A 25,849-nucleotide genomic window follows, 5' to 3' on the forward strand; every position below is an offset into this window, starting at 1 on the left:
TCCGACCCAGCCTTGGCCGTGACCCGGTGCTGGGAAGGGCCGGCGCTGAGCCGGCGCCAGCTGTGGGCCTCTGCCCTGTCACCTCTGCCCTGGGCTAGTGAAGCTTTAGGGCAAAGGTTGTTTAAAACACTTAACTAGCAGGGAGAACATCAATACCCCGCCTGAGTGCTCTTGGGCTCAGAGTGGCCACAGTGGTTAAAGGAGCAATGTTTTTAGAGACGGCAACAGGTAAAGATGCTGTCGTGAGTCGCCCTGGCTGGAGGCTCCATTCACGTGAAACCTAACAAGCTCATTTTCCACGTCTAACTCCGTTGCCCTGTCTTTTTATTTATTTTTGTCCCTTTTTTGTTTGTTTGAGAGCCCTGAGTGGCTTGGGCAGGCTCTGCAGGCCGGCCGGGGCGTGGCCTGGGCACGGCCTCCGCAAGCCCTCCGGGTTTCCACCCTCCGGGTTTGAGCGACAGAGAGAGAGAGAACGAGTTCCTGGGACTGCAGGCCTCTCTGGACGGGTCAGCAGCCAATGTCCGGGGGTCATCGGTTACCTGCAAGGCCACCTGTGGGGCTGGGAGGGGCCAGAGAGGGTAGGCATTTCTGCTTTACTCTCTCTCTTTGACTGATGCTGACAAGCCAACCATGGGGAACTCCGTTCCCAAAACAGAGGCGATGAGGAGTGGGTGCGGAGGCTGGGAGGGTGCCCTGCCACCTGAGACCTCGTGAGCTGCTGTGGGACGGGGACGGGGACAGGGAGAGAGGACAGTGGTCTCGGGAGCCACATATGCCGGACCCTGAATATTCGGTTACAATCTATCCCATGGCTGGTGGAGAACCATTAAAATTTGTGAAAGGTAGTGATAGGATTAAAAAAAAAAAGTGTTCTGGACAGATTCATGGGGGGCTGCTGTGCTTTCAGTATGAAGAGAAGATTGGAAGCAGCGAAGAGAGTCAAAAGGGAAAGTTTGTTCATGTGTCCTAACAAAATTAAGGGACTTCCCCCACCCCTGATTTTAAAGATAGAGTACTTTTTTTTGGTTATTCCTAAAAGCCTAACAACAGAGCTTCATAGACACGTGCATACACAGTTACCAAAGAAATCTCATGCCTTCTCTTGTGCTTAGAGTTGCATAAATAACTTATGATCTTAGCGACATTTAACATTGCTTGATTAAATATCAATGAGGAAACCATTATGACTATGTCTAATGACATCGGGTCATTAGAATTTATTATCAAATGGATAACATAATTCAATTACCTCAATCTCATTTTCATTCTGACTTTACTGATTTTAAATAATTGATTTTACGAGTGTGTTCCATAATTTATTTCTGGTATTTTAAAAAGTATCAACACATTTATTTGAATTTAATACTAAGGTGATAGAAAGGAGATCTGATTGGTTTGGCAGTGAAAAGGGTCTTTGTCTTTTAAGTTATTAGAACAAACTAAATATGCAAGTAATATGCACAGACATAATTGAAGCATTGTTATGATAAAGTTACTCATTGAGATATTTTATATGGAAAGGCACATTAACATTTATATTTTTTCAAATTCTTTCTGAGTGTGTTGGTTTAAACAAGGTGCCTCTAAGAGAAAAAGTAATGAGTACAATTAAGCAATTTCTACAGCCTTAGTCCACTGTATTGATGTACTTTCCAGAAATTGGGCCTTGAATGATTGATGTCTTGGTAATTCATTTTCTTACAGATCAGATGGTTGCCCAAGGTTTTCTTTTGTAGGAAGATGCAGTGATTAAATTGTTGGTGGATCACTAAAACTAGTTTTTATTTTATTATTATGTGATTTTTGGCATATATATGGAAGAAGTTTCATTTTTACACATACGATCTGTTCTCATATATGTACTTATGTACAAAATTATCTTGAACTGGTGCTTCATGGGAGTCCCATTAGTAACCAGGCCCAGCTCTGGGAGTGGCCTTATGTACTGCAGTCCGATGAATTATTTGCAGAGTTCAGGACTATCACTGTGAAGACCATGAATGGGCAGGGTTGGTGTGCTGGCGAGGAGGGGTGCCAGTGGGCTTTGGGCATCTATCCCTGGAAGTGTAGGCCATGCAAGATGGCCACACAGTACCGTGTGATTTTGTTCTGGATCCTCTTCGTCCAGTTCAAATGCAATACTGTGGTGTAAGCTGAAGTGAGCACCAGAGAATATAACCTTATCACCGCCCCCACCCCAGCAAGAAAATCAAACTCACTGTGGAGTTTTGGGAGAAATCGGAATGGAGAGCATTCTGTGATTTCTCCGCTGTATGAATAAGTGAATGTGAGGATTAACAAGAAACAGGATGTTTTGTGTATAAATTGTTTCAAGATGGGGAAAAATCATATTTCATAATCTTTGAGGAGGGTGCTAGCCTGGAGAAAGCATTTCACCATACTTTTTTTTTTTTGAAGGAATCAAGAAGTTTTCAGTAGAATAGAGAATAAATCAGAAGTGCATGGTCTGAGGAAGATTCTTGTTCCGTTAAGGACAGGACATGAAGGATAATGAAATTATGGATGTTAAGAGCTGGTATTGGGATTGAATCTGGACTCTGTAGCCTAGAGCTGCATCTCTGGTGGTGGAGATGGAGACTGGGGAGGTTTGTGGATATCGTCCAACACTTCCATTCAGAGATCTGGCCCCCAACTCAGCTAGACCATCCATGTTCTCTTAAAATTCATTGATGGTGAGTCAACAGTGGGCTTTCTGAATCCATCCAGGATCTATCTTTGCTCTTAATCTCAGACTTTGCACTTTTAAAGTTTACCAGTTAAGCTGGTTACTTAATTTTTAAATAAGTACACGCACATAGTAAAATCATTAAAATAAAACTACAGAGAGGATATTAAGTACCAATTTAAATTGCCTATGTCTTTGTTTTCCCCAGACAAAACCAGTATGAATTTTTTTTTTTTTTGGTTTACCCATCTAGAAAAATTTAGTACTCATAAAAAGATACTCTTTTTATCTTTATTTATTTTTTAAAAGATTTATTTATTTATTTTAGAGAGCATGTGAGTGAGAAAGCAGGGGTGGGGGAGGGGCAGAGGGAGAGAGAGAATCTGAAGCAGACTCCCCACTGAGTGTGGAGCCCGGCCACACAGGGATCCATCCATCTCACAGCCCCGAGATCATGACCTGAGCCGAAATCAAGAGTTGGCCACTTAACCGACTGAGCCACCCAGGTGCCCCAAAAATACCCTTTTAAAATCTAAACCAGATAAGCCGTTGGACCATTCCAAAGAGGGCTTTTAAAGAAATGTCAAGTAGGATGTGATACATAGAAGTCCTCATGTATGTGAGTTACGAAGCACATGTAATGAGCGTCTGTGGGCCTGTGTGTTACACAAAGATGTTATCAATACTGGGGCATCCCTGTGAACGTCCCTCCCACGTCTGACTGCCCTCATGTCCCACCCTTCCCCCAGAGCACCTTCTAGTTCAGGTGGTCTTTGTCTCGCTCAACTGTATAGAATTGTACTCATAGAAACAGGCTCATGCTGTGAGTAGACCTGTAGACTCAGTGCTCTGTTTCTGCGATTTACCCACATTGCTCTATGTAACTGTATTTATTCACGTCACCAGTCTGTAGTGTTAGATACCAAGCAGTCCGTGTGTCTTCCTGCCGGTGGACGTTGGCTTATTTTCAGTGTCTGGCATAAGACATTCTGCCTTTGATATTCTGGCACGTGTGTCTGCTTCACACGTGCATTTTTTTCTTGATTATATAGTTAGGAGGAGCTTCTGGGCCTGAAGAAAGGCTAATTCACGACCAACGTAACGAGAAAATGCAGTGATTTGGGAAGTGATTATAGCCGTTCATGTTGTCATCAGCAGTGAGTAAGTTTCTTGTAAGATTGCTGCCTGTCTTATCCCAACACTCGGTGTTCTTAGGCTTCTTAAGTTTTGCCCAGTTAATAGTCAAGTGAGTGTAATGTGCCCAGGGCACTGAGCTTTCTGCACGCTTAATCACCACCTGTTTCCTCGTTGTAAAAAGACCCTTCCTCTCTTTGGTCTCATTTTCCGTTGGATTGGATATGTTCTTCTCATTGATTTGAAAGCATGCTTTATATATTCTGAAGACTAACATAGGTTTTATGTGTTAAAATATTATCTCCCAGTTTGTGCCATATATTTTCACAAGGTATCTTTTGATGAAAAGAAGTTCTGGATTATAGTGTATTTACTGTGTCAACCTTGCCCTTTATGGTTAGGGCCTTTCATTTAAGATACTCTTCTGTATCTCTTGAGGTCAGAAGTTACTTTTATATTTTCCTTTACCAGTTTTAACATCATATGGAGTTCTTTTGGTGTGTGATGTAGTAATCCAATATGATTTTTATCCACAGGACAAATAGTTTACCCAGTACCATTTATTGAATAATACGTTTTTTCCATTGATCTGAAATACACATTCCGTAATGTATTCAGTTTCCATATGCATGGGTTTCTTTCTGTGTCTTCTGTATTTATATGTTCATTAATTTGCCCACCCTCTGTATCAGTGCAATATGCTCTTTATAAAAATTATTTTATTTTATTTATTTACTTGAGATAGAGAGAGAAAGAGAGAGAGAGCACATGAGCAGGGGGGAGGGGCAGAGGGACAAGCAGACTCCTCACTGAACAGGAAGCCCAAGGCAGGGCTTGATCCCAGGACCCTGGGATCATGACCTGAGCCGAAGGCAGACGCTTAACTGACTGAGCCCCGAGGCGCCCCATCACTCTCTTAATTACTGACACTCTCTACTAAGACTTGATATTTGGTCCCCTCACCTTTTTTCCTCTTATTGAGTGATGTTTGGCTGTACTCAGGCTTTTGCCCTTCTGTAGAAATTTTAAAGTTAATTTATGAAACAACATTTCATATGTTATGAATTAATAATGACAATTATAACAGTAAAACCTTTTGGGCGTTTGCTTGAATTGCATTAATTCTATACATAAGTTTAGAAAGAATTTCCTTTTTTTTATATTGAGTCCTATTCATGAACATTGTATTACTGTCTTTGTATTTGTCTTCACAAATGTTTTTTGGTAGTTTTATACTTTTCTGTAGAGAGACCTCACATCTTCTGTGTTCTCCTAGGCACATACATGTTGTATGCGTTTGTTTGCTCCTAGGCACCTTAGTTTGGGATGCTTTTGGAGATGGGCATCTTTGCTGGAGTATAAAAATGTAATTGACATTTGTATATTGACCTTGGATTTAGCCATTTTACTAAGCCTTCAGTATTTCTAATATTTTGTCTGTAGATCTTCATATATAAAAAGTCGTATGTGACTAAATCAAGTATTGTTTATTCCTTTTCAGTTCTGTTTTCTCATTTTCCTGTTTGAGTTTGGGCCCTTAATACAATGTTGCGTTGAAGTAATAGAAGATGTCCTTTCCTTGTTCCTGAATTTTTTAAGGAATGTTCTAATTTAATTAAGAATGATGTTGCTGTTTTTTTTTTTAATGTTCCTTTTTAAGTTAAGGAAGCTCCCTTATGCTTCTGTTTTGCAGAGTTGTGTTTTATGTTTTTAATCATAAATGCATATTGAGTTTTATCAAAACTGTTCTGCATCTATTAAGATGACCTATGCTGTTCTGCATCTATTAAGATGACCATATAGTTTCCACTGTTTTCTTCTTACTGTGTTATATTACAGGTATTATTCCAATGGTAAACTCTCTTGTACTCCTAGGGTAAATCTAGCTTGTTCAACTTTATGGTTTTTCTCCCCTAAATACAATTCTGATACACATCTGGATTCTATTTGGTCTTATTTTGTTTAAATTTTTTTTTATTTACTCATGAGTGAGTTTGCCTATATTTTTGCTTACTCTTTCTGCTTTTGTCTGATTTCGAAAGAGTTTTGTTTTTTTCTTTTGTTCCTATTCCTTGCAAGATTTTGTGTGTGATTTGAATTATCTGCTCTTGAAATTTTGGTATCACTCAGCTGAAAACAAGACCTAGTGCTTTCCTTGTTGGAAGATTTCTAACTGCTCATGGTTTTTTTCAAGGCTTATAAAATTATTTGAATTCCTTTTTTTTTTAAGATTTTATTTACTTTTGAGAGGAAGAGTAAGAGAGGGAGAGAGAGAGCACAAGCTGGGGGTGGGGTGGGGAAGGGGCAGAGGGAGAAGCAGGCCCCCTGCTGAGTAGGGAGCCAGATGAGGGGACTCAATCCCAGGACCCTGGGACCATGACCTGAGCTGAAGGCAGCCGCTTAACTGACTGAGCCACCCAGGCTCCCTGAGCTCCTTTCTTTTTGAACCAGTTTTCTTAAATTATATTTTTCTAGGAGTATATTTAATATTCCCTATTTTCAAGTTTAAATCAGTACAAAATTATTCATTTAATTTTAAGTCTCTGCTATTTGTGTTTCATTACAAATATAGCTTATTTGGGCCATATCTTTTTTTTCTTGACCAGCTTGCCAAAGAGTGTATGTTTTATTATTATTTTCAAAGAAAAACACTTTTGAGATTGTTGACTCTCTTTATTTTAACTTTTTTTTGTGTTTTTATAATTTTTCTGTAACGGGTCTTTTCCTTCTACTCTGTGTTTATTGCTTTCCTAACTTCTTAAGCCTCAGGTAGCTCAGTCGTTTTTAGGCTTCTTTTCTAATAGAAGCATTTAAGATGAGGAGTTTCCCCAGGGTGCCTGGGTACTCAGTTGTTAAGCGTCTGCCTTTGGCTCAGGTCATGATCTCAGGGTCCTGGGATCAAGCCCCGCATGGGGCTCCCTGCTTAGCAGGAAGCCTGCTTCTCCCTCTCCCACTCCCCCTGCTTGTGTTCCCTCTCTCGCTGTGTCTCTCTCTGTCAAATAAATAAAATCTTTAAAAAAAAAAAATAAGATGACGGGTTTCCCTCTCAGCACTGCTTTGATGGCATCTTAACTTTTAAATAATATTCTCATTATTGGTCTATGGTTTTTTCTGAACCCATGAGTGTTAAGTCTCTTACAGTTCTCACATTGGGGATTCTTCTCATCATTGATGTCTGTCTTGACTGCACTGAGGTCAGAATGCCTGGTCCATGTGACACCATGATTTGAAATTTGCCAGGTCATTTTTTTATGACCCTATGTGAGGTCAGGTTTTGTAAATGTTCTGTGTAGTTTTGAGAAGTTTGTGAATTCTCAGTTTGTTGACTAGGAGATTTACATGTTTATTAAATTTAGATTAATAGTGCTTTTTATATCTTCCATATTTTTACAAATTTTGTATGTTTGTTATATTACATAATATCTAATGACTTTCCCCTCTGATGGTGTGGTTGCCATTTTTTCAGTGACTGTCAATTTTGCTTTTTATATTTTGAAGTAATTCGATGTATACAAATTTAGAAATAGCTTCATAATGAAGTGGACCTTCTGTAGATGCTTTCTTTTTTCTAGTTATGCTTTTTGGTTTAAATGCTAATTTTTCTGATAGCTTTGTTTTGGTTAGCATTTCCCTGGATCACCTTTCTCTGTCCTTTGACTTCCAATCTTTCCAATGTCTGAAGGTTTTCTGCATCTCCCTCTCTTTTTACAATTCAATTTTATCATTTTTTTTCTCTTGGCTATTAAGTTTAATCCATCTATTTCTTATGATCTTTAATATATTTGGATTTTATTTCCCAAATTATTTTTATATTATTTTCTTTCTTTCTTTTTTTTTTTAGTGCATGTTCGTTTCTTTGTAATCTTAACTGCATTTTTCCCTTTTATAATTTGGCAGTTATACATTCTATTTCTTTTCTCTTAGTGGATACTGCTGAAATTCTACCATATATTATACAAAGTCTAAGATAAATATTGTAACTCCTCGGCTTTTAAAACACACAAAGCTTTAGAACACTGTGATTGACTTAGTTTATAAGGTATGTGTGCTTTTTTTTGGTTCAGTATTTTAACTGGGCTTTAGTTACTTTCCAGTGTGAGGGACCTTTATGGAATCTAATTCATCATATTGAGAGGAGTAGCTGTTTCTCATTTTGTTTTTTAAAGTCACTACATCTTTGTTGCTACTAAAGGTATGGTCTCTCGAGTCCTAAACCCACTTCGGTATTGGGAGTATCCCAGAGGGTGCTTCAGTGGAGTGTGTGTGAGTATTAGGGTAAAGACACATTTGTTGGTCGGTTTGGACTAGATGAATGGTCCAGATCCAACCTGTATGTAAGTAGAGAGACTCCTTCATCCATTATGCAAACATAAAGAAAGAACAGGACTGTGTTAAAACTAGTTATTATCAGCAAGGTATTGTAGATCTTTTAGTTCTGTAGTTTCATTTTACTCTTATTTTCTATAGTGCATCAGCATGTATAAGGAGACTCACACCATTACTGCCCACAAAAGAAAAGGCCGATAGTATCTGTTTTTTTAAAAGAAACCTCTTTGTCCTGTGTTTTCGTCAGGGACTTGAAATTCTGGGACACACCGGGCTTTCATTATCAAATGTGTTTATTAGGTGTCTGTGGCACTCTGCCAGTCCCTGTTAGGCCGAATCAGATGTGCCTTTTCTCCCGAACCTTTCCCTGCCTGGCGACACCCGTGTGTCTGGATATAGCCTCGTGGAACCTTCAGTGCAAAGGAAGTCATGGAGCTCTGTGGTATAGCAGTTTCCAAACTTATTTTGGGGAGGTGGTGGTGCAGTGGCCCTTTCTTTAAATAAGTCCCACGGAAGCCTGATGTCTTAAAAATAAATGGAAGTAAAAGTGAGGGCAGACTCCGACTGAACAGGCTTGGGCACCTGCAGCCTTCTCTAGCTAAGGATTCCTCGCCCTGGCCTGCAGCTAGAGCCGGGGAGCTGCAGGACCCACCGACACTCCTCTGCATTTAACCCCTACATGTCACCAGAAGAGAAACTGGAAGCCCCAAGGGGGTCACGGGTGGGCTGGTGGCTGGAGCAGAGTTCACGTCTTCACGGCCCCTTCTGGGCTCTGCAGCCACCAGCTCATTCCCTGTGGAGCCAACTAGGCCACGAGGTCCACATTTCCGCTGTGAATGACTTCTTCAAATCCAGATCCTGTCTGTCCAGGCCTTTTGCTTGGGTGACCACAGTTTTCCAACCAGACTTGCCGCGTCTCCTTCATCCCGGCCCTGGGTCTGCTGTGGGCTTCCTGGGGAGACCGAGGAGAAGCCTGTCGAGTGTCCCGTAACAGGGATAGGGTGACAAAAAGACTCGCCTTGTCTCCGTCTTCTGTCTGCTTCAGGCTCTTGCTCGTCTTCTCACTGTTGGTCACAGAGGGGTCGATTCTTTCAAGCAGACAGACTGCATGCTATTTCTGTGCTGTAAATTTCCAAGGCTTCTTCCTCGTCCACCTCCAACCACACGCTGGAATCAGCAGTGTGTTTGCAGCTATAATCAGGACACTTAAATACTAGTTCAGTTCAGAGTGAGTACGAAATCCGGACAGCTCTTCACTCCAAAAGAAGCTGTAAAAATATCACACGGCCTTGGGCCCTCTGAGACCTTGGACAATGCGGTGATCCCTGCAAGCCTTGTTGAGGTTTACGGGGTGCTCCAGAATAGCCCAGATGACAGGTGAAGGGGGCTCTGATTCGTAGGAAATTGTGTCTGACACCGAGTCTCGGCTGCCAACTGGCGGATTCCGAGTTTCTGTTTTCCTGAGGTAAGACACACAGTCAGAGCTGTTTATTTTCCTGTAAAGTCCCTGAGGACGGCACCTGCCATGACCGTCCCCGTGTCCTCCGTGTGTGGCACACGGTGTACCTGGCATGGCTGTGGGCGGCCGAGCTGCAGTCGGAGGTGTTCAGAGCCTCCAGCTTCCCGCCTTACTGCTCTCGTTCGTGGGCCTCTGGTGTTTTCCCCACTCCTGTGCGCACGTTGTCTGACCGTCCCCGTGACTGTCCCCGTGACCGTCCCCCATGACAGGTGGCAGCGTGAGGCTTGCAGGGCGGGAGGGGACGGAGTGTCCCAGAGCTCTGGAATCCAACTTTCCATTGGCTCTTGCATCCAGGTCTGCTGACTCTTACACAGAGATGCTTTCCATTTCACTGCTGCCTCCAGGGAGATCCTCAGAGAGCTCTGTTCGGATCTCCTAGCATCTGGGGCCACTCTTCAGCCCCACTCAGCATGTCACTCCTGGAAGGCTTGGTCGTGTGTAGTCGACTCCCTTACTCATTATCTGATAGCGTCCACACGCTACAAAAAACTTGGAGGCTGTTTCCGCATTATTACTGGTTTCTCTGCCCTTACGCTCTGGAGTAATTGCTCTAAGATGACCAACATGAAGACACCCTCTGTTCAGAACTCCATCAATGGCTCCCAGGGCTTCAGGGGCCAAGTTCAGGGTCTGAACCTGGCCTGGCTGTGTCTCATACTCTCCGGGCCCTGGCGACCACCTGGCTGGAGTGCAGGGATGGTTTTTCACTGGCTGCTCCCTCCCCTTGGTCAGGGGTCTGCAGGAAGCTTGAGCCGGGACAAGTCTGGTGCAGAAGCCCCTTCTCTGTCGCAGCCCCCCGTGCCTGGGCCCTGCGGTCGTGGATTCGCTCCGTGGGGACTGCACTGTGAGCTCAGCGGGGAGTCTTGCGTCTGCTGGGCTTTGAGAGAGCACCTGAAGGTCAGGACTCACTTCGGGGTGTTGCTGACTGAAGGAGCGCAGTGATACAACTCCCTTTCGCACCCCCTTGTGGCTGTGTGCGGAGTGTAGCTCTGTGGAGGAGTGGCACGTGGGCGGGAGCGTGAGGCCGTGACCGCGGCGGGGGACTGGTCTGCCCCCTGTCCACCGTGGCCTCGGTGGTCCTGGCTCCACGTGCCCGATGCACAGTCTGCGGGGGGTGGGGCCTCTGCGCTGTCGGTCCCCGTGTTCTTCCGAGCAGCTTCGCGCACTTGTATTTATGGGATGAAGTAACACTGTCATATCTCTAAATACTGGGACTGTTTGGGGCTTCTGGTTCTGGGCATCTTCTGAGACCCTAGAGAACACCTAAGGGTATATTCGGAGACCCAGCTCTGCAAAGGCTTTAAGTAGAAGACACGTCCTTATGTGCTGTACCCCTTCCCCAGCTTGTAGGTGCTGCGGGCATCTCGATCCCACCCTGTCCTGCCCAGTCCCAGTGTTTTGAGCAGCCTCATACTGGGGTCTCAGCATCTCCCCTGGAGGCCGCAGCCGAGGCCGCCTGATGATCCAGGCTGTGCCCCATGAGGCCATCACAGACTCAGGTGGGCGGTTAGGATGGAGGGAACGCATGGACCGCTGCAGGGCTCGTCACGTTGTTCTGGGAGGTGACAGATGGAAGCACACAGCCATCTTGCAGAAGGTGGTCACGTGCGCCTCCCGTGGGGTGCCGGAACCCGGTCCTGCTGTGCCTCGCCCCGGCCACCCCTTTACAGCCCCACTGCTCCGACCTGCTGCTCCCCTCGAAAGACTGGCCAGAGGTCCAGAGAGTCGAAGGGGTGTTTTAAGACAAAACCCGGCTGGCTTGCTAACTGCTGTGACAGAGACAGCCCAGACAGAAGAGAGGACAAGCCTTCCTTGCTTTTGTCCCCACCCCCTTAGCTGTCACCTGGTTTGGAAAGAAAGAAGAGTTTTAGTGGAGCAGCGTATTAAAAAGAACGTTCCGGACCCCAACGGTCTAGCTGTGTGTAGACTTGTCAGCATACACCTCGAGGAGGTGACCCGTGAGACCCCCTTCTGAAGCCCCTGGTTGGTGGAGCGGCAGGTGCTCTGGGGAGTTGCGGAAGTCAGCCGTGACCCGCGCCTTCAGCCGTCGCGCTGCCGACTCTCCTGAACGTGGGGGCGCGTTCGTAGCACTTTGCCGTGGCTCTTCTGTGACAGGCCACGGCCTCGTTGTCCACTATCCTGGGAGCGTCCTGTGGCCATAAAGGACTTCCCAAAGCGTCCTTCCCGGTAGGGCAGTGGTTCCTGGGAATGTGGGCAGGGGCCCGTGCGGGGTCGGGCCTGGCACGTGGACACAGATGGTGGTTCTCGCCGTCTCTGCGGCACGTGCCTGAAAACACCGAAGTCAGAGAAATACATGTGCTCCGTGTTCCTCGCCTCCCTCCTTTTGGCTGACAAGGTGGGTGGCGTCCCCAGACTGAGACCCTGTGCGTGGCTGTGGGGCCTCTGTCCGGGTATTTCAGACCGCGGGGGCCTGAGCGCTCATGCAGGCCGCGGGCTCACAGAACGCTTTTGTTTCGGCAGCAGAACGTCTTCTTTCTCTTTTGTCTGCAGACCAACTAGGGCGTGTGGTCTGAGCTGGGGTAGAGGACTCAGAACCCTGTTCTCTGCTCCCCCGAGGCTGCGTGGTGCAGCCGGGCCCTTCCCGCACCAGTCCGGCCACCTGCTGGCGTCGCAGGGCCCGGCTCTGCGCTCTCCCTGTCCTCCAGCCGCATGCCAGGGGTCACGGGCAGCGTTTTTATGAGCTCTGCTTAGTCTTCGTGGACATTAGCTCAGACGTGCCAGGAGCCCCGTGGAATCGAGGCCATGAGGGAGCCGAAGCCCGGCCTGCGTCCCCTCATGGGTCGTGACTTTCACCCATGTGCTCAGAAGGGCGAGCACCTACAGCGGGGAGGGACAGGCAGCCCACCCACTGACCGCGTCTCAGAAGCACTTGCAGTTAGCATGGGACACGTTAAATTAAATTTTAGGGAACACTGGTGTCTTTTCTTTGAGAAGAAGTTTAAGAGCTCATGACTGCGACAGCCGTCATTCGTGAGGGTTTCCTCTGTCCAGGCCCTGTTGGGCACTTCGCACATGTAACCTGCTTTATTCCTCGAGGTGACCTAGGAGGTTGGCCTTTCCACCTTGTTTTGGACAGAAGGAAATGGAGACCCAGAGAGGTCATGCTCGGCGCCACAGGTTGGTTCCGTGGCTGACCCATATGTAATGTCCAGTTTGCCCGGCTCCAAATCCTGCCTGCTTCCTTCGCACACCTTGGTCCCCTCACAGGGCGGTGAGGGCCTGCTGTCTTCCATGCTCCCCTCGAAAGTGGCCCATGCAGCTCAGCATGTGAATCGGAAGCCTCTGGCTGGTGAAAGGCCAGTTCCCTCACAAAACCCTCGAGAGAGAGAGGGTGGGGAAGAGCGTCTGGGTCGTGACCAGGGTCAGGTGTCCAGGGCGCTGCCGGGTGGGTTGTGAAGACCACGGCCGAGAGCCAGGGGCCTTCTGAAGGCCCTTGGATACAAGCTGAGTGTTCCCTTGACTCCATGGCTAGCCGCCTAAATGATACTTTCAGGGAGCCCACGTGTGGCTCACGGTCATTGCCCAGCAGAGCTGGCTGCTGGCCTGGCCAATCTCTTAGTCCCCGAGGGCGGAGGACATGTGACGGTCCCACTCAAGTACCCTAGACCTGTCCCAAGCACACACCACTCCCCGTGGGAGATAGGGCAACCGGATCCTGCAAAAGACACTGTTGCGGCCCAGACCCAGCTCCCGGGGAGGCTGGTGGTCTCCGTCAGAAGCATCCCAGCCGGCCTGTGGCTCCAGGGAGCTCTCCCACCCATGTCTCTGGGTCTGGGAAGCTTGCCTCTTCACAGCCTGCTCTCCAGGGCACTGCCTAGGGGTTGCCGGGGGGCTGGGGGGCAAGGTAGAAAAGAAGCAGAGGGATTGAGAGATGGGGTGGGACAGAGAACATTTGCAAAGTAGTTTGATGGTTAAGAACACAGAGACCCTGGGGTCCATTTGCTTGCTCACGTTCTGGGGAACTGTAGGTGGCTGGAGCAGCAAGTGGGTACCCAGGCCCCTTGGACCCCGAGTGGTTTGGCATGACACAGATCTCTGACCTCAGCGCCTGCTCTCATGCGGGGCCCACGAGGTAGCTCTGTGTCACTTCCTTGCTGTGACCCTTTGTTTCCTAAGTGCCCCGCCCCCCCAGCCCTCCCATTCTGGGATTCTAAGAATCGTTGTTCTTTAGAAATGCACAGATTGTCTGTAATATCTGGGAGGCTGTTCTGCGACCGTGGAGGCCGATGGAAAACTACATGGAAACACAGGAGGAGGAATATAAACCGTGCGTTGTTTTTTTTTTTGCTCATTGAAACCCTTTGATTTTATTTTCTTCTGTTTCTCCCTCGGGATGGGCTAGGATGTGCAGCGTGGACGTTTGTACCTTTGGAAGGAAATCCTTACAGCAGAGTCGAGCCTCTCGGACGTTTCCAGAACAATGCTTAGAGTCTGGCTTAAGTTCTTATTTTTAAAAACTTAGCCTAGCAGAAGTTTGCTTCTGATGCATGGAAGGCATGCCGGGAAGGGAGCCTCTGCCTTTGTTTTGTTGGAGCAGTGAAGTGGGGGGAGGCCCCCAGGGTCCTTAGATGCTACCTCATCAGGGCGATGAGAGTGGCCGGCGTGTGTTCTGAAAGGTGATGACCGACATACACAACTAAAGGAACTTGACCCGGTCTGCCAAGTGAGGAGAAAGCAGTCATGACTCAGAAATGCTGGAGTGCAGAGAGGTTGATGGAAGTTAGAAGAGCCGTCGGCTTGTTCTGCGCATTCATTTCTTCTCTCTGGCTCCCAGCCTCCTCCTCTGCACAGGGCGCGGTCATGCCCGTGATGTCCGAGCCCGCGTGGGGTCCCGGTGTGTGCACACGGGAGAGTGTCGCAGGGTCCCGGCACCGCTCCCGGATTCATGTTGACAAGTGGTTTTATTTACTTCCTTCAGCTGAAGGAAGAACTGGCCTGCGTCTTATTTTGAACCTGGCAGCAAAGGGATTGTGTGAGGTCATTGGGCAGTGTAATGCCAGTTGAAGGGGTGTGTGCGTGTGTGCGTGTGCGTGTGTGCGTGCGCGTGTGCGCGTGTGCGTGTGCATGTGTGCATGTGCGTGTGCGTGCTACTTTGCTGTTTGAAATAACCCTGGTCCCCTTGATGTCTTTCTTGGTTTGTGGGCTTATCATTTGTCTTCTTTATGTCTTTTGTTGTATTTTCTCTTTTTAAAACATCATGTGATAATGCACACATACTAAAAATTTGGGCCCATACAGAGAAGATCAGCATGGCCCTCTCGCAAGGATGACACGCAGAAACACATGATACTTCTGTGGTTGGAAGAGAAATAATAAATAGCTTTTTTTCCCGACGTCTCATGTTAAATCAATTCTGGGTTTCTTACTGCCCCATCACATCACAGAAAGGTTGGTTGCTTTGTAGGCATTTGATTTACATTCAGATTACCCTTTCTTCCTTTAGCTGTACTCAGATGTTAAAACGATAATATGCAGCACAGTTCTGACCGGGAAAGAACAAATTATTTTCTGATGGTTGGAGCTATTTTATTTTTGAGATTGGACTCCTGTAAAAGTACGTTGTCTGTCTCAGGATGCTGACTGTTCATTTAGGTTCTGTATTAAGCACTGACTTTGTTCAAGGCTCTGTGAGTGCAGCTTTTGGGGATCCAGAGATAGGCGTAGATCCGGCCTTGAAAGAGATTCTAATGTGTTTGGAGGATGAGACAGGCACAGCAAGGACGCCGTTAACGTTTATTTCAGTAAACGGGAACTCTGTTGGACATCTTGCCGTGGGAGGCTCCGTAAGGCCCTGATCCCCGGGGGCCCTCTTCCGTGAAGCACTCCTGGAGAGGCCCCCTGGAAATGCCACCTCCCCTGGAGCTGCTGTCCCTCGATGGCGGGGTGGAAGGGGGACGAGTTGTGTCTGTTGGCATGTGTAAATCCCTGTCACTTACTATAAACACGTGTCCTGTTCTGTGTGAGCTCTAACCTCCTGGCTCGGTGTCCTCATCCGTAAGGTCAGGGTAGCACATGTATGTGCCTTCGGACTGTGCTGATAGCTACGGTGATATGATCGTGAGCTTGAATAGCTAACACTTACTGGGCAGTCAGTCAAATGTTATTCTTTCTATTTTATGTAGTTAATTGGGCTCGTGGGTTATTTTATCAACTACATGTAAGCTTCCTCAGGCAGGGTGCCCTTAGCCGGTGCCCAGCCCAGGCCCTCACACACAGAAGGTCTTCAGTGCACGACTGGACAACCCCATGCTCTCCGTCTGGTTTGTGCCATCCTGAGGCCCGTGCTGAACCTTTGGAGGTCTTTGAACTGTGGTAGGGTTGGCCATGGAAGAGAGACCACATGAGCATGATTTTACTTTATTTTATTATTATTATTATTATTATTTTTAGAGAGGGAGAGAGAGAGCAGGGAGGGGCAGATGGAGAGGGAGAGGGAGAATCCTAAGCAGGATCCATGCTCAGTGCCAAGCCCGACGTGGGGCTCGATCTCACAACCCTGAGATCGTGATTTGAGCCGAAATCAAGAGTTGAAAGCTTAACCAACTGAGCCACCCAGGCGCCCCAACATAATGGTAATTTTAAAAGATGGATGGATAAGGGGACCATCCTACACGCGTGGAAGCAGAGGACTGGGGACAAGTTGTACGTAGACTGGAATCAGACTAACAAGTCCAGGAGAAGCAGATTGACTCCTGACATCCAGTTTCTGTGTTTGAGACATGTGAGGACATTTCTTTCTGAACTACACCTTCCACAGAGACACACCGTGGTCTGGAGAGAAGGGGGCAAGGTAACATCGAGAGTTCCCAGATGGAAGGAACGTTAAATACTTCAGAATACAAGCCTGACTTTTGGTTTAGCAGATGTTCACTGGCCAAGCAAGGAGTCTTTGGGTTGAAATATGTCCGTGTGTTTTGGAGATGAAAGAACTTCCACTCAGTTTTTTGTTGGGCCCCGGAGTTAATACGCAGCACATCCTGATCAGATGCATCCTGCCTGCTGGCTCTGTCTTGCTCAGCTGGGGACCCGTGTCGCTCTCCCTGCTCCCAGACATTCCTTGTCACCTGTTAAACTACTTCTTGGCATCTTGTTCTCCTCTGAGAAACCACTTTGTTTTGCTTCATTCCCTGCTCAGAACGAATCTGTATAATTGAATGTGTGGATCCACGTAGATGCCGTCTCCCTGGGGGCCTCCATCCAAAATGACAGAATGAAAGAACATGACAAGGGAAGAGGCTCAGATAAACCAAGGAGTTTAACTTCCTTCCCTCCCTTTGTCCTTCTCTCGTTTTTCTGTGTTTCTTTCTTCTCTTCTTCTGTCCTTCCTTTTTATTTTTTTATTTTTAAAGATTTTATTTATTTATTTGAGAGAGAGAGAATGAGAGACAGAGAGCATGAGAGGGAGGAGGGTCAGAGGGAGAAGCAGACTCCCCGCCGAGCAGGGAGCCCGATGCGGGACTCGATCCCGGGACTCCAGGATCATGACCTGAGCCGAAGGCAGTCGCTTAACCAACTGAGCCACCCAGGCGCCCTGTCCTTCCTTTTTAATCAAAGAGGAGAAGACTTCTCACTGGTTAAGACACATCTAGAGGCAAAACTCAGAGTTTCTGGGTTATATGTCCTTTATGTGCAGTCGCTGGATGAGGGATTGGGGTTTTGAAGATGAATTTAATATAGTTTCTGCCCCCAAGCAGCCCCACACAAGAGGAAAATGTGGGGCACGCAGTGTGCACGCGGTAGGGAGGTTTGCATTTGAGAACCGCCCCTCTAGTTGCTCGAGTCTCGTGTTCTCCTCACTCACCTACTGGCCCCCATGACCAGCTCCGAGGCAGAGTTGGAGAAGGACTAATGTCGGGGCCCCAACAAGAGGAAACCGTTGCAGGAAGAGCAGAAATATAAAGGAACGAACAACAAAACCAACAGCCAGAGAGCATACCACCCTCGGTCTGAATTCTCCTTCCGTGGAATCCTCGTCTTGTGGCATGAGATTGAGGAGGGTGTGAGGAGAGGGGGTGTAGAAGTTGGATCACGCGTAGGAGGGAGTCCTCCGGGTACTTCTGCAGGACGCTTCCTGTGGAGTGGCGCGTGGACGAGAGCTTCGCTGGGCTCCGCGGGCCGGGCGCTACCAGGGTGGAGCATCACAGGGAGCATAAAACGCTGCACACAGTGCTTTGTGATGTGGCCAGGAGAGGAAATGGGACGCGTCCTTGGTTGCTGCAAGGGGGTGTGTTGGAGGCCGGGGCGGGAGGCTGAGCTGCTCGGTGCAGGCCACACTCTCGGGCCGGTGGAAACGTCAGGTCGGTGGGTTGGCAGCCCCCAGCCCCCTCCTGCAGGGAGGGTGTTTTCTCTCAATTACCCCGTTACAGAAAGGTCTGTATATTTAGGGCTTTGACGAGTTTTGGGGACCATTATGAGGGTTTGGGTACCCTCTTACACTCTTGGACGCGGGTGTAAACTTCACATGCAGACAGCAAGTGCATGTGGGTATGACTTCACTGGAGGTGCAGTGTGCAGGACTGTGTCCTCAGGACTCCGTAGATGACGCCGTCTCCCTGTCATTTCTAGGTAAACAGCGAAAGAAGCACAGCATTTTTTTTGGTAATTAATTTTGTAATACTAAAAGGAAATCTCTGTTTTCACAACCAGTATAGGTTCACTGGGGTTTTCATTTATGGTTTCCCATTTTTTTTTTTTTTTTTTTTAAAGTGTTTTTTTTTTTTTTTTTTTAAAGATTTTATTTATTTATTTGAGAGAGAGAGAACGAGAGACAGAGAGCATGAGAGGGAGGAGGGTCAGAGGGAGAAGCAGACTCCCCGCTGAGCAGGGAGCCCGATGCGGGACTCGATCCCGGGACTCCAGGACCATGACCTGAGCCGAAGGCAGTCGCTTAACCAACTGAGCCACCCAGGCGCCCTATGGTTTCCCATTTTTAAACAGGATGTCCATTTTAGTTTTGAGAGAGTTAAAAGTTTAGTGTTATTTAAAAAGAAAGAAAGAAAGAAAGGAAAACACCCCAAACCCCACAATCACACATTCAGTCCGAGAGAAGGCATTCACTCAGCAAACCATTGTGTGCCCCATCCTGTGAGGCCCTGCATTTGCCTTGTTTCTTAAGCCCTATATTTAGTAAGAAAAGAGGTGATTTGGTCGAGCCTGTGAGTCTCATCGGGACACATTGGCCCGGGCGGCTCTGGAAGATTTTAACGTTGGGCTCATTCCCCACATGGTGGATGTTGTCTTCCCAGGATGCAGAGACCAAAACAGCAGAGACACAGACGGGGCCGTCTGGTCGGTAGGAGCGGCTCTGGCCTTCCCAGAACCTGCAAGCCTGTGCTTTGAGGTTTGTTTTGGGAGAAGGACAAATTGCCACTGTCGAAATCCCCAATCACCAAAATATCCCTAACAACCTATTATAAAAAGAACATTTTAAGGTAGAGGTTAATATTAGCTCGATGCCTTTTCTGCGAGGGCCTCCTCCCCCGGCTTTCTGCAGCGCAGTGCGTGGTGCTTTGGAAGCGGGTCCGGGTGGTCTGAAGAAGCTCCTTTGTTCAGTAGAGTAAGAACCGCGGGGGGCGTGTGTGCGCAGGTCTCAGAGGGAGCCTGCGGTTGGGCGAGCGCCCGGGTTCCACACCTGCCCTGATCCCCGATGGGCACACGGCCCGGTTCCCTGCTTCGAGCCCTGTGGTCCCACCTCCTGGGCGTTGGCACCTGGGAGCCCTCTGTTCTGGCACGTGCGTGTGTCTACCCTGCACCGGCTCCTTTTCCCAGATCGACCCTTGAGTTCCTGCTTGGCTTCTGCTAACGGGGTCCTGAGTTTTATAGCCATCCACAGGGCATTTTGGGGGCCCCTCCGTCCCTGCGTTCTCACACACGGCCCCAGTCCCCAGCCCTCCTGGGACTCCCCGATGGTGCGTTGTTTGCTCCACGACCCGAGGCTCTTAGCAGTTCACACGTGGAGTGGAATACGTTCTGGGATTTGTTGTTCGCTGCTTTTAAATGTGGGCCCCCCGTGCTCTGCCACAGCTGCTCCCCGGGGCCCGGCAGCCGTGACGTGGAACTTGAGGGGACAGCAGGGTGCTGTCGCCTGGCATGGTGTGAGGCTAAGACAGCAGGGCCTGGGCTGACGGCAGCGGCGATCGCGGCGGGGGCAGCCCGCCCAGTCCTGCCTGGATCCCTTCCTCAAGTGTCTTCTCTCGCAGCCACTCTGGATATATGTTCTAGAACCCGTCTGGCTTTCCTTATTTGCATTAGAAACTACACAATGAGAATATCCTCTGGGATGACTCACGAGTTAAAATATGTTGGCAAGGGACATTTGTATTTTATTTTGGTTGAGGGAGGAGAACAATGAACATTTAGGGCACAGAAGGCAGGCAGGTCGAATTAATGCCAGAACAAACTTCTGGTTGGTCCAGCTTCGCCCGTTGCTAGTCACCTCCTTGGCCAGGGCAAACCAAGGGTTTATTCTGGGAACATGGCACACTGGTCCAGTAATTACAGTGTGGCCTGTGGCCCTGGCAGTAATGAGACCCCAGGCTACCCAGCAGGACTTCTGGGGTGGAGGAGCCCCTCTGCTCCGCAGGGCCGGCCTGGTCTCCTCACAGGGGACAGACCCACCTGACGACTTGGTCATTTTGTCCAGCCATACAAAATAGCCAGAATTACCTGTAAATTTGTCTTTTACAAATCAGTTGAGCCACAGTGTCTAGGGAGAAGCAAAGTAACTCTTCTTCAGGTCAAAGGATTCACTTTTGGACCCGGTAGGACCCCTGCCAACGCCTCCGAGAATCACTCTCCTCAAACATCAGAGCGGGCGGTGACCGCCACGCCGCGTCCCCCAAGCGTCTTCCGTTCCCCAGCAGTGACGCCATGAGGTTGGTGGAGTGCGGCTCAGGCCTGGCCGTCAGATGAGGTCCCAGGTTCAGGGACACCATGGCAGGTGGCCTCGGGCGCCTCGGGTCTCCTGCCTGCTGGTCCCTGGCTCTGGCTGTGATGACAGCCCGTCATCCGCGAGGGAGCACCAGTGGTCACGACCACGGCAACTGTCCTCCTTCCCTGCGGAGCACTGACCGAGTTCCGGCCCTGTTAGCAGCGTGTCACATCTGTTCGTGTGTCTGGTCCTCATGATGGCCCTGAGCACTGCTGTGGGCTGTGTGTCCCCAAATTCACGTGCTGAGTCCTGTCCCCAGGACCTCGGAATGTGCTGTTATGTGGAGACAGGGCCTTCCCAGAGGGAATCCGGTAGAAACGAGGTCACCGGGGTGGGCCGTGCACCAACTCACAGGTGTCCTCATGAGAAGGGGAAATTTGGAGACAGACACATCAAAGGGAAAGACGGTGGGAAGGGACACAGGAGGAAGACAGCCCCCTGCAAGCCAGGGGGGAGAGAGGCCTGGAACAGAGTGTCCCTCGGAGCCTCTGAAGGAACCAGCCCTGGGACACCTGATCTCAGACTCAGCCCCCAGAACTGCCTGACGTAATCGTTGTGTGCGCCGCCCGGTCTGCAGTCCTTGGTTCCGGCAGCCCTCACAAACTGTAGGTGTCGCCCTCCGTTTGTAGATGTGGAAACTGAGGCCCGGCTTGGTTCAGTGACTTGCCCAAGTTCCCCTGGAGAGCAGGGGTTGCAGGCCTGTGTGACCCAGGTCATGTGGTGCCAGGGTCGGCACTCGGCCACCAGACCTGGGAAGCGGGTGGCGTGAGCCTTCTTTCTGTACGTTTCCTGCTGTGACCTCTCAGCTGGCCTGGTGCTTCCTGTCCTTCCTCCCAGGCCCTCATCCCTGTTGGAGGTTTTGAGCTACATTTATGCCCCCAAAGCCATGGCCTGCACAAAACTGAGTGCACAAAAATGTTTCTTAAAGAAAGCAAACAAACCTCGAGGATGTGGATTTTGTGCACAGAAATCACTCCTGGCTCTACCTTATTTTCCTAAACATGTGTTTTTTCGTTGCCACATTTTTTTGTCTGTTTTATTAACGAAGGAGAGCACGCACCTTGTAGAATATCGGGTGAGTGTAGAAAATCAGAAGCACTGATCATCATTTTATTTTACTTTATTGTTGTCTGCTGGTTTCCTGCCACCCGTTTGTGTTGTCCTTGTTCCAGAAGCTCCAGCTGGCTTGAGGTTGGCCCCAGCCCGGAAGTTACTTGGGACCTCTGGGACGGCTGTGCAGGTGGGTGTTCTCTCCGTTCCCTCGATGTCCAAGAGTCTGTGAGGTGTGGCCTTCAGTTGTCTGGTTTCTCGAGTGGGCCTGATTTCTTTGGCACCCTGAGATCTGCAGAGGTTGGGGCGGGCCCTGCTGACAGGCCCGTCTGGCATACGGGATAATCCTGATCTTGTTCAGTGTACGTACCCAAAAGATCCTGAATGTTGCAAAATAAACAACGGAGCAGCTTTTGTGATGGGATGGTTAAGACTGAAAAATAAATGGGGTTCTTAGGTAGGGTCTGGCTGAGGACAAGATAGTTTCAGGATGACGGCGTGTTTTCCCTGACCCTTCACTCTGCCCAGCATTTCAGCCACATGGAATGAGCCACCAGTTAATCTTTAGAATAAGTGCAGGCAGCCCTGGGATCTCAGTGGGGTGGCCCGGCAACTCCGTTGATCTGGGAATTAGGAGTCCTGTCTCCTGGTTTGATTCTGCCGCTCGGCTCCGTGCTGGTGGAAGTCACTTGTTTCTGAGTGATGTAGAGAACGAGGGCTTGGACAATAGGATTCCCAAGGCTCTCCCTCGCTCTTTTACTGTATTTTTGGCATGGATTCAACTCCCAATTCTCTAACCTGCGCCTGCACCTCCACCTTTGAAGTGAGGCCTTGAATGTTTTCCTACTGCAAGTGAAGAGAGTACAGAAGAGCTATTTCTAGCTTCCTCCTTTGCTGCTTTTGAACTGAATGCAGTTTTCTTTCTGGTCTTTTCTTGCCGGTGTGCAAAGGGGTGGGGGGATGTCAGCCTGGTTCACGAGTGGTGTCCTGGGAGGGATGGCTCTCTGATCCATGCCCACCGCCTCGTACAAGTAAAAGCCAACCAGGCTGGAGCCAGCGAAGCCCACCTGCTTCCCTGGAAGCCTGAGCAACAGTGTACCCCTGAGCAGACTCTCATTTTACCTGGCCCCCCTCCTCCTCCGCCTCCCCTTCCTCCTCGTCCCAGGCAGGGGTTGTGGGCACATGCTGGCTCATTTGCATGAAGGTTCTGCAGATTGAGTGACAGTCTGAAATGCTGTCATGCCCCTTTGCTCCTTTGTCAAACTTTGGGAGAGAACTTTCCCCCAACCTACAGCAAGGATATTATATAACTTCTGGTGTTCACCCCCACTCATCTTCTTAAACGACATGTCTTCATATGCTTGTAACTTATTTTTACCTTTAGAAGAATTTTTCAAGTGGGTTGGGCTGAGCGGAAGCAGCCCCAGGTGGTTTCTTCTATGGGCTAATAGCGATTTTTTGGAGTGGAGAAGTGGGGTTAGACTCCTGTTGGCACCCTTTCCCTTTCTAGGTCCCCCGCTTCCTGGTCCCTCTGGCTTCTGAACACTCCTACCTGAGGGATTGGCTGCTGCAGGTGTTTCTTGTGACTGCGGCTGACGAGGCAGACAGCTGTGTGTGTCTCTGGGGTGTATCCACCCTGTGCACGCTGCTGAGCCCAAGCTGGGCAGTCCCATCCTCGGGCTGTGTCCTGGCTGAAACTTCCAGAGGAAACGTTCTGTAGAGGCCTGTGCAGATAAGGCAGGTGATCAGGCAGGACAGCGGTGGTGAGATCAGTTCTCCAGCTCACCTTAGCCAGACAGCGCTCACCTTCTACCAACGGGGGCAGAATAATCCCAAAAGCACACGTTGAATGATCAGCGACGAGCAGACGCCGTCTCCAGCGGCGCCCACGAGGCCGTGAGTTATGGTTGGAGCTGTGAGGTGAGCATTACCTTGGTGATGCTGAGCTCCGATATTTAACACGGGAGACTTTGGGGGGACTTTGACGTCTCAGTCTTCTTATCTATAAAGTGGGGGTATGGGTGTGTCCTTCACAGCCGGTGACAGGGTTAAGTGGAGCAGCATGTGCCGTGTGGCTCAGGATGGCGCCGCAGGGACCATGAGCCTCATGGGACTTGCCACGGTACGTGGCTGACACGGTAACAAACCCAGGGGCCTCTGATCCCGGAGACCACACACCTTCCGCGAAGGACGTTGTCTGTGTGAGGCTCGTGTGGTGTCTTATGCTCCTTGGGTAAAAGCGACTGAGGATCTTCTATCAGAATTACATTCCCTGTTTAACCGCAGACTGGCTGGGTTCCTTCTGTGGCACGTCCTAGGCCCCTCTGAGGGGAGGCCACCATGTTGTCATCAAATCCGCAGAACAAAAGGTACGAAGAGTCAGGAGCATGAGGCCAGGTGACGTGGCTTTGACCCTGAGACTCTTGTAAGCTTACTGTGGAGGTAAGTTGTGGGTGAGGTGCCTCGGACACGGGGCCCGTGAGATTCACAGGGGGTCCTCATGCTTGTCTGTGGGGGCCTTGGGAGATGCCACCAGCAGGCTTGTGAGGGAGAGACACAGATTCACTAGGTGGAGAAGGACAGGGGAGGACGTTTGTGCCGTGGGCACGGCACCAGCGAAGGCCGTGTGTGGGCAGGTCCAGAACTTCTTAGGCAATAAGCACTAGAGCGTGTGGCCAGAATAGAATGTTCTTTCTCAGTGCAGACTGGGTCCACCGTGAGGCCACGAGGGTGGTGCGGGGGCCGAGGATGAGGCTGTGACATGTCTTCGCAGCAGGCTCAGGCGTTCTGGAGTGGACATGAAATTTTAGGGGCAAAAAACTTTGTTACACGAGTTAACTGTGTAGAGAAGGGGGAAGGTTGGCCCGGCAGGTTAGGAGCTGTGTCTGGCGGCCTTGGGGCTCCGGCCGCAGAGTCCAGTCATTCTTACAGAGGCTGCGTGGCCCTCAAGACCCACAATACTCACCGTCTGACCTTTATGGGTAAAATTTGCCGACCGATGCTCTGCAGCTCTCCTGGGCTTCAGGGGAGCGCGCTGCTCAGCAGCGGGAGGAAGGATGCAGCAATTAGGACTGGGTCACATCGTTCCTTGGGCCATGGTAGTGCTCATCGGTGGGTCACAGACTGCTCGTTTACCAGCTCCCTCTCCGATCCTAACCTGTAGAAAGAGAGGGGGAAACTCACACCTCTTCTCCAGGAGTGTTGTTGGAACGCGTTTGAAGCGTGGTTCTGCACGTGGCCAGGGGCGTCGCCCCCTCATGACACCTGCGGCTTCCCACGGTCTAGTTTCGTTTCAGACGAGAGAGCCTGTGGGTAAGAGAGGGGGACGGGACCCGTCTCCATGGCGGGCCTCCCTGTGCCCGGGCCCCTCTGCCAGATGCCGGCCGAGGACCGGTGGCCGAGGAGTTCTCGGTAAACAGTAGCTGTTATTATTATTTCTTAATTCTTATTTGAATTAATGTCGCTTTTCTTTTTTTACCCTGTGGGAAAACCAAAAACTCTCCCCCAAAGCCTGGCACTGTGAAGGCCTTTCTCCTTGAGCTGACAGGTGCTCATCCGAAATCTCAGCTCTGACAGGCAGCCCATCGGAGGATGTTGAACCTCTTGACGATGAAATAAATGTCAGATCTTAAATTCAGAAAAGACATGTAGGAGAGCGGAGATACACTGACATTTTTGGAACTCTGAGCAAGCTCAGAGAAGAAAAATGCTATTAAATATCATTTGGAACTTTTCTCCCAATTTATATAATAGTGACGTACGTTTCCTAACTTTAAGTAGGCGTGTCGAGTGAACACACTATCCCTTGACTGAATGAAGACCGGAAGAGAGACCCTTTCTTTATCCTAAACTATCATGAATATGACATTTAAATTCATTTTATTAGAACATTGTAATCTTAATATATGTGTTGCTGAAGGAAGCACAAAACATTGTAATTTTAAAATAGGGTCGTCCATATGGTTTGCAAGCAGATTTATTTAAATGTAAATATTGGGAAGTTCTCTTTGCCTCTGTGCCTGGCCATTCTTTCCAACCTCAAGCCTTGCCCGCCCTATCCGGAGGCTGTTTTAATTAGGACCTAGGGTATTCATCCACTGTTTCTTTGTACATGACGCTCATGCAGGGTTCAGGGCATAATACGTACCGCTGTATTCTTGGGGTTTTTTTAATGTGTCTTGCA

At 49.0% G+C, this 25,849-nt stretch overlaps 1 protein-coding gene and 1 pseudogene across 6 annotated transcripts in view; both read left to right on the forward strand.

Annotated features, from left to right (window-relative positions):
• Positions 1-25,849, forward strand: part of RNF144A (ring finger protein 144A) — a 115,289-nt gene that overhangs the window by 30,814 nt on the left and 58,626 nt on the right. The window contains exon 3 of one of the 6 annotated variants that reach the window (XM_078055924.1): positions 21,792-21,856. The exons of 2 other annotated variants lie outside the window; for them this stretch is intronic. Coding sequence is in view for 2 of the 4 variants with exons in the window: in XM_078055921.1 (XP_077912047.1) it covers positions 207-228 (22 nt within the window). In the remaining 2 variants the exon portion in view is untranslated. Of the gene's footprint in view, positions 1-175; positions 229-13,902; positions 13,954-21,791; positions 21,857-25,849 lie in introns of those variants that run through there. 3 more of the 6 variants (XM_078055921.1, XM_078055927.1, XM_078055926.1) reach the window with 3 other exon arrangements.
• LOC118549942 (U6 spliceosomal RNA) lies at positions 14,884-14,980 on the forward strand (annotated as a pseudogene).

Source organism: Halichoerus grypus, chromosome 10, assembly GCF_964656455.1.
Source record: "Halichoerus grypus chromosome 10, mHalGry1.hap1.1, whole genome shotgun sequence".
NCBI classification, from domain to species: Eukaryota; Metazoa; Chordata; class Mammalia; order Carnivora; family Phocidae; genus Halichoerus; species Halichoerus grypus.